We start from the raw sequence: 14,944 nt of genomic DNA on the forward strand, positions 1-14,944 counted from the left end.
AACGTTCGTTTTCTTCAGGTTTAGTAGCCATTTCAAGATTTCATTTACACATTTTTCTACTTGAACTTACTTCTATAAGTTGCTGAACACCCAAAGTGCTTCTGCAAATGAGTTTTGATTTGGATATTTTGTGAAGAAAAGAACAAATATTGCCATATGCTTAAGGAAAGAAGCTTTGAGCAACTAAATGGACCTGCCTTAGAAAGCTGAATTTTGTATTTGCATACATGCAGTATATCAATGATATAAAAATCAATAATATAATAGATAATAATAATATCAAATTGCCTGTGAGAGTAATAACAGTCAGAGTAAACTGACTTGGTTACAAACAGCTTGCAAATTAAAAGAAAGAAGCAGTTTTAAGTCATGCATGAGAAATCCTTTGTTGAAATACTTTGTAAGAATGTGTTACGTTTTAGGAAGCACTTGTATAACTAGAAATCTAAGGAAATACCATGAAAATGTCCTATGAAAGCAATCAGAGGAGCTGGTGAGACCTGCCAACGTCTTTCATTAAACATCACGGTCTTGGGAAAATATTTTTAATAGGATGATGTCTTTCAGCAGTGGTTGCTTTGTATGTGTGTGTAGCTACGTGTACAGTAGCAGCAATGGTGGATGTTTTGGGCAACTTCCTGTTTTGTTTGTCTATGCTTCATTAGAGGATTAGTGTTTTCCTGCTTTGGCACTCAAAAGAAAATAGTTTGAGTAGGTCACATGCATTACATAAAGCCTGATATACATACAGATTGAAGCAGGCAACTGCTTATAAACCATGCACTTTATTAGGGAGACAAAATTCACTTAAGAAAAAAAGCACTTAAGAAAAAAACAAAATGAAAACTTAAAATGCAAAAAGAAAAGAGAAACAGTTAAAAAAAATAAATACAAATTGTGTTCTTGGATTAAATATGTTGTTTCTTCTTTTCCCCGAGCTCTCCAATGATTCTTCCAAGTAACATAGATCTACTTTTATGCTTGTGTTTTTTTATTAAATCTTCAAACAAGTCTCTCTTCCTCAGAACTGGTGACCTCTGAATATGAGTGAACATCCCTGAAAAGTGATATTAAAATGCACATAAGTAATCCATTTCAAAATGACAAAGAGCTACTGAGTGCTCAGTTTCCCACATCTGTGTTTCCTCTATCTTTAGCTTTTACCCTCCCAATATTCTCAATAGTAACTACGTGTTCTGGCCCCAGACCTCTCATTTTGGTGATAGTTCTCTCTCCATTTGTAAGCTGCCTTTCATTGACAAACCGCTCTGGCCTTTCCCTTCATCACAGGCCTTCCTTCTTAGCCTTCCTATGGAACTTTTTCACTTCTAATTAGCAGAGTTAGAGCAGTTGATGTTGGACTCCACACAATCTTACAAACTCATTGGCTTGTTGCTAGCCTTTCTGCATAACAAATGAGATCTCTCTTGCTATTTAGTAGCAAGTTTACTATTTCCTTGAGGAATTATGGAATATTTTCTTAGGAAAAATCTCCAAGAACAGAGTGGCTTTATTAATTTTAGAGATAATAGTCTTCTGAAAAAGCAACTGATCAACACAGTATATGTTTACTTACCAGACCTTAAATGCTTAATACAGCAATCTTTACCTCACTGTTCTCCTTAAAACCCTAGTGGAACTTGAACAGATTGCATTTGTCCCTGGCAGCTGGGCTATGTGCAAGAGCTCACCTGAGCCTGGTTACTTTCACCTGTGAGGGAAGTGGTATAAAGCCGTGGTCATTTTGAGTGAGGAGGTAGTGGAGAAACTGCTGAGTGAGGAGGAGAGAAGCAGAGTTTTCTTGAATTTATAATCTTTGATTATTTATGCTGGTGGTGTGCTACGTGTCTTCTTGAAGAGGATATTGTACAGCAGCTCTTCACTGAGATTTACTGTAAATACAATAACTTTATTTTCCTTGTGTGGTTTTTGGTTTTTTTGGTGGTTTTTTTTTTTTTGGTTGGATGGTTGGTTTTGTTGTGTTGTTTTTTTTTGGGGGGGGGGGTATTTTGGCTGTTTGAAAGCTGTTGTAACTATGATGTTTCTAACTACTCTGTTGTAATGCATTAAGTGACTTTTTGAAACCTAGTTTTTTTTATAGTAGTTTGAATTTTGGGAAAGGAAGAGAATTGTTGATTAAAGATACCTTGGTCACATAACTAAAGGATTTTCCACACTTAATTTAGAGGTGGCTGGTGCTTCTCTGTAGACTGCTCAGGGAGTTTTTATGCAGTTAGTTTAAGCAGGGTTTCACGAAATGGGGGTAGTTTGTCAGATAATTCAAATACAGCTCTTCTGACTTTTTTGTTATGTTTTTTGTAGATTGTGTATCAAGTTTAGGGTATCTCTAGGCCTATTGGTAACTACAATCAAGGGCTTAGCTGAGCTGGTTCAGAAAATGGTGTTTAAAACTGTAAGCCTGAAACTGAGCTACTTCTACCAGTGTCTTAGTACACAGTCAGACAGATTTGTTTCCCCAAAAGGCAGAGCTTGAAGAACTGTGGAGGTGCTTCTTGCAAGCTTTCCTAAAGACTTTCCTAGTTTCTTTGGCTTTGCAGGTTTTTCTGTTTTTCTTAGACAAGTTTAGTTCCTGCTGCTCCCTGGTATTGAAAGTTGTGATAATCTTTAAGGTCCCTTCTGGCCCAAGTCATTTTCTGATTCTTTATCACTCGATTTTCACAATGATCTCATGGGGTTTATCTTCTAGTTCAGAAATCAGGCATGATGACAATAATAATACTTTAACACCAGCATTTCTGTGCCATGTCCAGGTCTATCTTTTTTTCTAGTTCAGTATGTGTGAAGAACTACAGTGTATGTAAAGTAGTACAGATTATCAGATTATTCCTCATTTATGACAGTTTGCTGGTCAAAAAAAAAAAGCTTTTTTTTTGTGAATGCTTAAGACGAATAAGATGAAAAAAATCAAATAAAGATTTATCAACAGATGTAGAAGGAACAGCACTGATTGACTCTTCTAAAACTGGCCTACTGAAACCAATTCATGTAGAAGTTGAATGGAGAGCACATTCAAATGCATTTAATGCTACTCTCTGAGATAAGAGGCTTGTGCACATCTTTGCACATAATAAGTAGTAATTCAATTTCTCATCACTTTCTAGGGTGTGATTTGTCTCTGCAATTATTAACAATTGATTTCTGGTTTCACTAAGCAAGCTGGTAGGGTCAGGGGCTACAGAGATTAAAACAGCTGGTTTTGTAATGAAACTTGGAGTCTTGAATGAGAGGTTAGATAGCTCCTCAAAGAAATAAAATCTAGTCTGATGCTGCTAGAAGCTGCCTGCTTCCAACTGATGATAATCAATTGTGCGGTGAAACCAGACCATCTGGTTGTGATTTACAAAAGAAAAAAGTCAAAGAATGAGAGGGAAGAGGGGAGGGAGGAGTTTGTGTTTCTCTTAAAGCGTGAATATTTAGTAGTATCTTAAGATCCCTCTGTATAAGAGTAAATAAAAGTTGGTATTCATCACAAAACAAAAAAAAAAAAAATTCAAACAAAACAACAAAAAAAAAAAGGCACCATGCTGTTACTCTTAATCTTAACTGCTAGTCTTCAAGACTATGCTGTATTTTTCCACTGGGAATAGGGAAGCTAAGTGACATGCTACCTTTTGTGGATCCTACTGTGAAGTATCAGGTGTTGCCTTACTGCCTATGGAGATTCTTACTTTGAGTCTGTGGATTCTGCTCTCAGCTAGGGAACCTGGAGATAAGGAATTGCAGCACTTCAGTGTCATAGATCCTGTTCTTCCTGAAACTATAGCTGTGTCTGAAAGCTGAAGAATATCTTTGTTCAGTGGCTGAGCTGCTGTCTTTGTTTGAATCCTCCAGTGTCTTATTTTCTACCCCATTCTGCCTTTTCTACCCAACACGCATAAAATGGAACTCTAATGACAGCTTTTAAGTCTACATTACTAGGAAATCAAGTTTTTACTGTGATCAATTTAAACTTATGTGTAGTTTTATGTCGGATTGGTGGGTGAGTTGTGCAGCACTGTCAACTGTTTGTGTGCTATTACCACACAGCAATATAAGCCTGCATTTTCTTCCTTTTCTACACTGTTTACTGTCTGTGAGATATATTAAAGGAGTAGTAACCTTGGTTTCTCCCTGTGAACTGAGAAGCCAGGGTAGTGATCCTCTGTTGAGCTTCTGCAAGCTGTCTTCTTCCTAGGCCGTGGGTTCTGGAGAGCACACAGTCCACATAGATATCCCAGAATAGCTGAGCCAGGTCCCAGAACAGAGCCCCATGTTTCAAGTTTTCTGATGATCTCAGGAAGATCATGAAGTCCCAAAAGCCACTGACAGAGTCAGAAATGTGAGGCTTCCTCATCTCCAGTAAGACAGCTGAGGAGGATTCCCAGCACTGAGGGTCTGCTCGCCCAAGAGCCAGTGGATCAATCTGGCTATGGCAGAGGGAAGGTGTCAGGCAGAACATTCCCATGACCAGCAGAAAGTAGGTGAGCCTCATGTTGCAGTGGATCCTCCCCCTGTTACCAAAATCCATTGTGTCACTGAAACATAGCAAAAGCAATATAACTTAAACTTATTGCCGTTAGATTCAGGAACAGAGCCCTGTACTATGCATTAGATGTTGATGGTAGTTTATCTGTTCTTTTAAAATCCTGATATGTTTTATCATATAAATGCAGTGGAGTTACATTATTCTGTGCTGCAGAAGCATGTGTTAAAACTGTCAGTTTTTCTCACACCCTGTGATAAACTCATTTATCTCCAAGTTCTTTGTATTGAAAGCTTTTGGCATCTTTGCAGATCCTTAACCCTTAAACTTTTCCAGTTAAGATCAATTCATTTTTGTCTTTTAAAAGTCTCATCTTTCTCGAAGTCCTTTGAAACAGTCTGCAGACTCCCAGGGATATGCAGGTGCAAGCAGGAAACTATTGAAAGCGTGTTCTAAGGAATTAATGGTAGTTTGCAAAATCATCCATTGACTGGGGGTGTTTTACCTGCTAAAATGCAGAATGATTCTGAAAAGAAGGTATAGCAAAGCCATAGTACAGCATCTTTGAATAATAACTCTTAGGGGTAATAAAGACCCAGTAGTCTCCATCAGAGTTCATCTATACCACCTGCTTCTATTGTGTATTTTCTAATATGTTTGTAGTGTTGTTTCTGTTGTGGAACAAGTTTGGGGTTTATTGTAATTTAGATCACGGTGTGCACAGAACATACTGCTTGTAGAAACCAGCTTCTGAGATATTTTTAGCACGAACAATTCTGTTTAATAGCAACAGCTCAGCATAAATGTTGTGGTCTTGGTTTGATTGTTTGGAGATGGTAACTGGTGGTGTGTGGGGTTGAGGTTTTTTGCTTTTAATGAAGAAGGGAGAAGCTACTTCTCTTAACCAGCTTAACTTAATCAGTGACTCTTCCATGAGTGCTCATCAAAAACAAAAAGCAGTATCTTTCTACTCTGTGAAAAAAAGATGTCAAAGACAGGATGTGTGCACGGAGGGATTGAGTGTGTGAATGCAGCCTGTGTGCAAGACCAGAGCAGGCCAAGCTGCTTTACTTGAGCATATAGTATTGCAGGCCTAAAGGGCTCTTCTGTGATTTCAGTCCTGATAATGATGTTCTTCTCTAGCACCCTGCCTGGTTCCATGGTCAGGTTCTAGGAACTATTTGACAGTAAGCAGTTGGAGAGTGACATCTATATCCAATTTGATTTAGGATCCCATGAGGAATGCTGACTTGAAAGCCTTAGATCCTAAACTTGCATTTAATGAAGAGGGATAGAACACATTTCTCCTGCTGTTTGGACAGCTGTTAGTAACAGGACTGACCTTGTGCAGCTACCAGGATCTCCAGAAGCATAATTCTCTGTACTCTACTGCTCAAAGCAGGTTTGGATTGCTTTCTGAGAGGCAAATCTGAGGACATGTTGCGAGTCACTACTTTATTCCTCCTAGTGTGTGCATCATAGCCCTTCCAATGGCCTTATAATTTCCAGTAGGCATCTTTGTGTGTGTACTGTGTAATACATAGATCTACTTACCTCGGCTTTTTAACTTAATTAACTTAGCTTAGTAATATTATCTTTAACAAAAACTTGAAAGAAACTTAGTTTAAGAATAACTTGAGGAAACTTAAGCAAATATTTTAGACTAAGGAGTTATACAAAAATTGATTAAGCTGTCATTTAGGCAGGGGCTGTATTATTGGTTACTTTGCCTTTTCCTCCCCCCAGACCCCTTTTGGAAACTTTCTAAGTTACACAGTTGGGCAAGAGAAGACTCTGGGCTCATCAGAGGAAATTTAAATGAATAAATAGACACCAAACAACAACAACAAAACAAAAGAAACCAAAAGGGGCTGCTGTAGGCAGGGAGCTGGGAGGCTGTGCGGTTCGAGGCGTGGTGTGAGTAGGGCCGGTACCCAGCCCTGCTGCCCCTCGCGTCATGGCTGAACTTGAGGAGCGTTTGTCAGCCAGCCTTCTAGTAGCCTTCTGCAAGCCTCGGGATTTGTTTCGTCAGCCAGGAGCTGGAGACGTGCTCAGGAAATAGCATTTTCATTAGTGCCTTACCTATGCTCATGGTGAATTCTGCATTCCAACTTTTAGGATCAGTCTGTCCATTTTTCACGTGTATGTGCTGTTTACAACTTGTGGCTCTTTTTTTTTTTTTTTTTTTTTTTTTTTTTCTAACTGTCCTTTTTTCCTGCCTCAGATAACGAACAGCGCCGTACAATAAAGGAGGAAAAACAAAAAACTAGCTCGTTGCGGGTATTATCACCGTTCCCCTTGCTGGGAGTTCCAGTTAAGGACCATTCAACCCGATCCCGGAGCTTAAACGACGCCCGCAACGGTTAGCGAGGAAGCAAGTCCGAGGGGACCGCCGCGCAGGGTTCCCCCTGCCGGCCGCCCCGCGCCCCCCGCCCGCCGCCGCCCGCAGCCCTTACCTCGGCGCTCCGGCGTGCAGGGAGGGCCGGGCAGGGCGCTTTCCGTGCCCGCCGCCGCGCTCCTTAAGAAGCCGGGGCGGGCATCCCGGCGTACTTTCTACGTCAGAAGACTGGGAAAAGCCCCCACCCCCAGAGCCCTAGCCGCCGTTCCTGGACACCCAGCGCTAATTCCCTCTCCCCTCCCCCCCGACGAGAAAATGGGCCGCTTCCCTTAGCGGAGCTGGCCCTGCTACAAGGTGCGCTCCGCTCGTCTGCCCCGCTGGAAGGGGCTGTGAAGAACGGTCCCTGAGCTGTTACTTGCCCAAACGGCAGCGCTCTCCTTGTCTCCTCTCCCAGCACTGATATACTGAGGGAAAGAAGGAGGTCTCCATGATGGAGCTCCAGTTTTCTGGATTTTAAACCAGCTGAGAAGTTGGCCTAAAACAGTGTTTTTTTTTCTTTTCTGTTATTTATCTGTATGTTTATAATTTGTGTATTTCTGTGAATTTAGATACATGAACAGAGAAGTATGTTCTTTTCCTAACTCATGATTTTACAATGTCTTCATAAGAATAAACAGTTATTCTTCTGGTATTTCCGAGTAGTGAGAAAACACCTGACCTGAGCCAATAGTTAACCACGATGTAGGACTTTGGCTAATTTGCAGATGTTCCATTTATTTTTTTCAAGAAGTGTGGAGTTGGGAATGAGAGAATGGGCAGCACCAAATGCTACCAGAGAACTCAAGAGGAAGTGAAGAGTTCAGTACCCTGCCTTTGAGACACAGAATCCTAGAATGGCCTGGGTTGAAAAGGACCATAGCGATCATCTAGTTTCAACCCTCCTGCTGTGTGCAGCGTCACCAACCACTGGACCAGGCTGCCCAGAGCCACATCCTATGTTGATTTTCCTTGCCCTTCTTCATAATTTGGTGAGTTATGGGTAGGTATGGGGGGTAAGGGGGGGTTTGGAGGGGAGAAGAAGGTACTATGTGGAGCCCCCTTAGCCAAGTGGAAGAACTGAGTAACAAGTATGGTTTCTCATTGCCTTTGTGTGTGAGGATTGAGCCAGCCAAGAGAAAATAGAAAGCCCTGCTGTAAGACATGGGTGTTGTGATGCAACTTGTAGGCAGCTCCAAAGTAGGAAGGGTTCTGATGCTGCTTGTGTTTATTGTTGGCCTGGGCACAGGAGGACAGACTTGCATAGGACTAAGATGCTGTAGAAATATGTTTTACTTGCTGTTGCTATATCTGTGGTGAAGTACTCTGGAGGGCCAAACTCTTTGCTGTGGAATGTAAAGCAAAAGGCTACAAAGAGTAAAAGAAAACACAGATTGTTTCTTGAGAGTTGATATGTTTCTGCCAAGCTGGAACCTTTCTGGATTCATTGTTAAGGAATGAGTTTATTTAGTTGAGTTCCCTTCTGGGGAGCACTTTATCTAGTTTTGGATCAAGGACAATATTGGTTTCCTTCCATTCAGAGTCTTTCAGATAGACTTGAGGGTGCTGAACTAGGTGTTCTCAGGGAAAAGAGAGTCACTGCTCAGGGGAAATACTGCTACAGATAAAATACTTGGCTCCACAGATACTTCCTGAGCCTACTGTGCTCTGTTCCCTCTGAGCCTGAGCACTCACGTTCTATTTCTGGGAAAGATGCTTTTGTTAATTGGATTCATCACCTCAACCTTCTAGCGGGGAAGAAATGTAGAACTGAATTAGATGGCAAACTGTTCTATGAGCTCTCAGTAAAGCTTTCTGTGCCCTTTTTAGGCTATGAATAACCTTTATTTCCCTGTACTGCAGGATGTATTCCCCTGAAAGCCAGTGTTCATGTCTTTAGTGGATCTCTGTATCTTATGAATAAATTTGCTCCCTGCAAGCCCTCCAGTGTGGTTTAGCACTGACAGCTAACAGACAAGGCCTTCTAGTTGCTTGAGCAATGTAAGCATTTTTACAGATTTTTAGCAAATTGCATTCAGCACTGAGACTGGGAGGCAGCAAAGCGTGATGGTCCTCATGCTGCATCCTTGCCTGTAGTTCCTGTGAGCAGTCGCATGTAAAGCCAGTATTAAATTTTATAAGATGATGTTGTCTCAAACACGTCTCATTGGTTAGATGAGAAATTAAGAAATACTTTTAGCTGAAATGTCATGTTTTGTTGCTCTGAGTTCCTTATTGTCCAAACTTTGTATGAAATCCAGCCAAGTGACAGCAAATGCAAAACTTGTGATTCTTTGGGATTCCCCCCTCGTAAGGTCTGTTGGTTTTTAGTATGTGGAAGAGATTTCCTTGCCCCATTTTCTTTCATAATCTTCAAAGGCAAAATGGGGCTCTGACTCCCACCTATACCTTTGCAAATTCTCTTTTAAGCAGGAGATAAAAATTGGCTCCCTGACAAAAATAACTAAGAGCTTCTTGGAAATGAAATACTTATGCTCAATCCAAAGTCTGTTTGTGAGTATTTTTTATTAATTTTTAAAATGTTATTTAGAGGGCTTCAAGTCAGGACATGGAGTTTCACTACTGCCTGGTAAAGGACAGTGAAAGTCTCTGAATACAAAACTTGTTTGAAAAGTTGAGTGACTGTTTCAATAAATTTATCTCTGCTAGAAGGTGAAATAGTGAGGAGCCTGTGTCCTATTAGCAGGAGACTGAGATTCTGTAAATGGAAAGAGGGGCAAAAGTGGAAAAAATTCTTCATCCAATGATTTGCTCACACCTACATCCCTTGTGCGACTTGATAAATAGCCTGTATCAGATCTAGTGTTGTATCAAGGAATGGTACTTATGCTTTTCAATGCCAAGTAGCTCTTTTTATTTTTTTTTATTTTATTTTTATTTTTATTTTTTTCCCTGTCCTGTATCTGCTTTCAAAAGGTGGACAAACATACCTGCCAACCAGATCAGAAGGCTGGTGGTCCTGCCTGTGGCGAGAGGGTTGGAAATAGGTGATCCTTGGGCTCCCTTTCAACCCATACCATTCTGTGATTCTATTCTATGATTCTATGATATACACACATGGACAGTTTATTTGCAGAGGACTGTGCTGGCTCTGCTTGGTTGATTAGCTCTATGTACAAAGAAATAACTTGTTTGGGGCATGCAAGTATCACAAAGACGCATTATCTTCTAGCCTTTCCAGTTAAGGAATAAAGGGCATATTATAATGTCCTGTTGAGTTCTGTAGGTATTTGTTCCACTATACCTATAGCATTGCATGAAGTAGGGAGTGCCTAAAGAAACCTGAAGATGTGTAATTGTCATGGTTTTGTAATTTTGCTATCAGTATTCCGCATCATAACATCATGTAAAGTGTGGATACTTCTATTGAATGTGCAGTCCACAGAAGAAGACTACATATCCCAGTTGATTCTTCACTACTGGTAGGTGTACTGCAGTACTGGTCTTATCTGTGGAGTTTCTTTATCTCCAACTCATTTTTCTCAGTTATATTTTATCTTTGGTTTCATAGTAATCTCATTCTTTCTGCTCAGCTGGGTCCTCTGGATACAGCAAAGCTCTTTCAGTTTTGTGCAGTCTGGCAGATCACACCAGGGACTTTGCCTTCCCATTGCCCTGTGTTGCAAAGTCATTATTTAAAGCCACTAGGAGGACAAGACTGAGGGACAGTAGGGACACAGCCTAGTCATTCTTCTAAGTGCAAGTGTCCCGTAACCATCCATGAGATAATACATTTGTCCTCTCTGGCAGCAAATGACATGGGCTGGGATCCCCTGTATCTAGTTTTTAAGCTGTTGTCTTAGAAGTCACATTCCTCATCAACTCCCTCGTTTCTCTTGTCATGCAAGCTGGTGGATTGAATCTGCAGGCATCGTGTTTCACAACCCCAGTGCTCCTACTGATCCTCTGAAGTCTCTGATGAAATGGCCCACAGAAAGGGCAGGAGACAACAGCTCGTGGTGTGGACACTTGGCTTGAAGCTCATCAGTTATTAGCATCAGGTCATGAGTTGTGGGGTTTTTTTCTAGCCAAGGCTTTGAAGGTCTCCACAAGTGAAATTTCAGCAGTCTCACTAGCTACCTGTTTCAGTTCTGTGCAGTGCTGCCTGTGGAAACATTTTTTCCTACTATTTAGATTGAGTTTCCTACTCTGTTGCTCTACTGCCCTACTGTAACTCTACCAAGAAAAACTTGTATCTGTCTTTCTAGTTATTTGAAGAGAAACTCCAAGAAGTTATTAGATCATTAGTCACCTTTGTAAAAACAAACAAACAAAAAAACCCCTGCACCAGCAGATGTGACCTTCTGTTACCACTGCTGAAACGCACCACCCGTTGCCTCACTGTGCTCACATACGTTGTTTGGTCTCCACAAATATTCAGCAAGTGTTGATGTGTGTCATTGGTGCCATCTTTTCCACGCAGGGGACTTTGAAGACAGAACTATGCTTCATACACGTTTCCTTGGCAGAAATCTCTTCGTCAGACTGCCCCTCTGCTGCTGTCTCTCAGATGGCAACAAGGTGTAATGGAATATTGGTAGGAAGGTTCAATCTCTACTGCCATACCGCCAATATCCACCTCTGACACTGTGCCTGAAGAATAAAATGGGAGGCATTACCTTCAGAGCAGCCCTCATGGCACCAAAGAATGTCTTGATATAGGATGCTAAATGCAAATAACTTTTGTAAAGGATGTGACAGTGGCTATCCAATATTTCACCTCAGAAACACACTGCCATGCAGCTTGGTGGCTGTCACTCACCTTGCAGCATGGCACTCCCCTGGTCAGCCAGGTGTGATAGTAGGAGGCTGCCTGCTTGGCTGTGAGGCTGTTTAAGGCAACTGGTCTGCAAGAAGGAACTGGAGGCAGGAGAGCAGATTTCTAAGGGCCAGTGGGGGGGGAGTTGTCACAGGAGGCTCTGTGTAAGAACAAGGGTGTTTTGTTTTGTACAAAAGGATGAACTCAGCTTTCTTTTGTTGCCTTGTGTGACCCGCAAATAATCTGCTTTATTATGTGTTTTGCTGCCAGTTCTAGCCTAGGGTTCTTTGGCAGTCATAAAGAACTTGCATCACACTAACCCAGAAATCCCTTATCCATATTGCTACTGCTGCTGTCTGAGGAAGATGGCTGTTTCCATACAACATCTGGTTAGAAATACCCATACGCTGTCAGATGTAAGTTACTGTCAAGGATATTCCTTAGTAACTTTCCAAGTGAAGTGGTACATTCTCTGACTAAAACAGATACGTTCTCAAGGAGCGGTGTGATAGAGGCATTCATAGAGTACGCTGCACCTTAGACATGCTTAATGAAAGATAGAACAGGAGAGGAAAAACCTTGTTAAATCAGAAGAATTAGTCTCTCCAATTGCTCAAGAGCCTGATTTAAAAGATTTAAAGAAATTACTTTGAATGCCTAGATGACAGGCCTGTCAGAACATGTTGGGCATAAATGGCATAAATCAGAGCTCCCATGGTCTCGATGCTGAAAGGTCATGTCTGAGTAAGAATGTCTTCATGTTGTTTTATGAGAAGAGTAATAATTTTATTCATCTTGCCCCAATTTTTGCTATCAATAGTCGTTCAAAGGCAAAAAATGGGAGGGAATCATTGTAACTTCCCACAAGCCAAGTCATAGGGAAGAGAAATAATACCCTTTGACTTAGTTCATCGTCTAAAATTTAAGCAGATCGACGTAAAAAAAATTCTGTTTGCAGCTCCCTTCCTCTTACCACAGAATACCAAGTCACACCTCAAGTCGCCGGTTTCCTTGGATATGCCAACAAAGTGAGACTCTATCTGGCATGCGCACCCAATCCAAAAGTCTGTATTAGTGCAGTGAGTTTTATATTATATTTACTATATTTTCTATAGGTATAAAGAGGAAATTTTTTGTTTGAGTGCCGCTTTCAATTCCTTGGATCATTGGCGTTTTTCTTACTTCAACTCGTGCCTGATATAAAGAGAAGTAGTCCTCTCTAGTGAAAGTCTCCTGAAAGATACTCATAAAAGAGCATTTTTCTCCGCAAAAAGCTTCATTTGTGTAAAACTCGTGACTAGATTGAGATAAAATCTTTATCTCTTTAGCAAAGTTAGCAAGTGTGATAAATAGTGAGGAGTTCTTGCTGATCACTTGGAAATTACGTCAAGTGATACTGAAGTGAGAATTCTTGGTATTGAATGGAAGAGAAGGAAGAGTAACGGTGAACATAAAATATAATATACAAGTAAATACTTGTGAGAAAAAATCTCTTCTCTCATCTTCTATTACTGTATTTACTCACACCAGATAATCATGTCCCACCTTCTGCCTCAACATTGAGTAAATCAGATGTCTGATTATGCCTGGTTTAATACTAGTGTGTTTTGTAAATATCAAATGTGTCCAATAATTGGGGCAACTTCAAAATGGGTAACCATTCAGACGTTTTTCAATTGTGAATTGCGATGTCCTCTTTTTTAATATTGTATTTCGTTTAGGCGTCTGATATTTTGCATTTACTCTCTTAGTGATATTGAGTGATTTTTTACTCCAAGGACAATGTCCATTGTAATAGACTCTTGTTGTGATAATCAAAACAGGCTAAGGCTTGTGGGACTTGCAACCTCTTAGTCTAATTGCATTTCATCCCTGCGCAATATTCACTCTTTTGTCAAAATCCAGAAAGGAAACTAGCGTGTGGCTCACTCGTGCCTCCAAGCGTTGTGACGCGTACAGAAACGAGGGTTGGAAGGTACAGGTGAATGTACGCACTTCTGGGCGCTTCCGCTTCATACGCACACACATATCACCCTGTATTGGACAGAACTATGTCGGATTGGTGATTCTTATCATCTATAAGATTTCTGTATGTAATGAGAGCAATACTAAGGTTTAGACTGTTGGTGCTTTGTTTTATAAGTTTGAATCACATCGAGCATGCGTCTCAGCTCTTTCATTATGCAGATGGACGTTGCTGGGGCCTCTGCTTACCGTTGCTTGTAATTGGCTGATCTGATTACTTTTTTCACATCAGTACTATTTTAGCACAAGAAGCAATAAATCTTTGTGCTTGGGGTACGAGCCAATGTTCAACTTGATACTCTCTATAATCGAGCAAGGGGACCCACAAAAAAAACGCATTAATAACTATCTAAGACCCTATTATTACCTCAGTTAAAATGGTAATACATTACAAAGGGGCCACATTATGATTTTATAATGTCTGTTGAGTCTGTATCGGTTGATATATACAGTGTACCACTTTTTAGTTGTTGTTTTCTTTAGTATTCGCTTTTAGCAGCTAGTTGTGCTATGATATAAAGATAGGTTAGGGTTGGATATGCCTAAAAGGATAAGCCCCTGCAAGCTTTCTAGATAGTGATGTAATTCTTGGTCACATGATAATTGATAATTTTGACTTAAAGTACAGGCTTTAGGATAAACATCTGTTTTATATCGTTTTGTCGTGCCATTCATAACATATAATCTCTCACAGTAGTTTATTTATTAAGTCGTCGTAGTGAGCTAATCTCTTCACTATAATTAAATTGAATGTGGCTCGTAGATCCACACCGTAAGAGTAGACATGACATTAATCTACCCACAGATATATTGTTCCTGTTCGTCACTCACACTGAGTTCTATTGGTTGCTTGAGATATAAACTTGTCGGTAAGTGAAACTGGTCTTATCTGTGAGTTCTTTATACATCAACGTCAGTTTAGGTTTTCTCCGTTTTCTTATGATTTAATCTTTAGGAAGTTGTTTTATATTAGTAATCTTTGGGTTCCTCTCTTGCTCGTGTTCTGTTTTGGTCATGCTCTGTTTTCGTGTGCGATGTTTGTTTTATGTATTTAGTCTTTATCTCTCTCTACTTTAACAGTTTTTTGATGCCCAGTTCTTGGAGCAGAATCACCAACTCTTTTCATGGGAGCTTATCAGTGACAGAACTTCTAGGTCCGTTCTTTAGACACAGTTTTGCCCATCTCTCCTCAAGCCCTGCTGTCTCGCTGTCCTCAAAGGAGTCATTTATTTGAAAAGCCTCACGCATAGAAGAAGGAACACAGAAAGTACCTTGTCGGGAC

The 14,944-nt window shown here is 40.5% G+C and overlaps 1 protein-coding gene across 1 annotated transcript; it reads right to left on the minus strand.

Annotated features, from left to right (window-relative positions):
- Positions 1–837: 837 nt before the first annotated feature.
- On the minus strand, positions 838–7,078 carry LOC107314652 (protein FAM237A-like). Its single transcript, XM_015864121.2, has 3 exons — positions 6,940–7,078; positions 4,120–4,535; positions 838–1,057 (listed from the first exon to the last, which is right to left on the minus strand). Exons 2-3 carry the CDS (start codon positions 4,526–4,528, stop codon positions 909–911), a joined length of 558 nt encoding a protein of 185 aa, XP_015719607.1. The 5' UTR covers positions 4,529–4,535; positions 6,940–7,078; the 3' UTR covers positions 838–908.
- Positions 7,079–14,944: the final 7,866 nt, after the last annotated feature.

Source organism: Coturnix japonica, chromosome 5, assembly GCF_001577835.2.
Source record: "Coturnix japonica isolate 7356 chromosome 5, Coturnix japonica 2.1, whole genome shotgun sequence".
NCBI classification, from domain to species: Eukaryota; Metazoa; Chordata; class Aves; order Galliformes; family Phasianidae; genus Coturnix; species Coturnix japonica.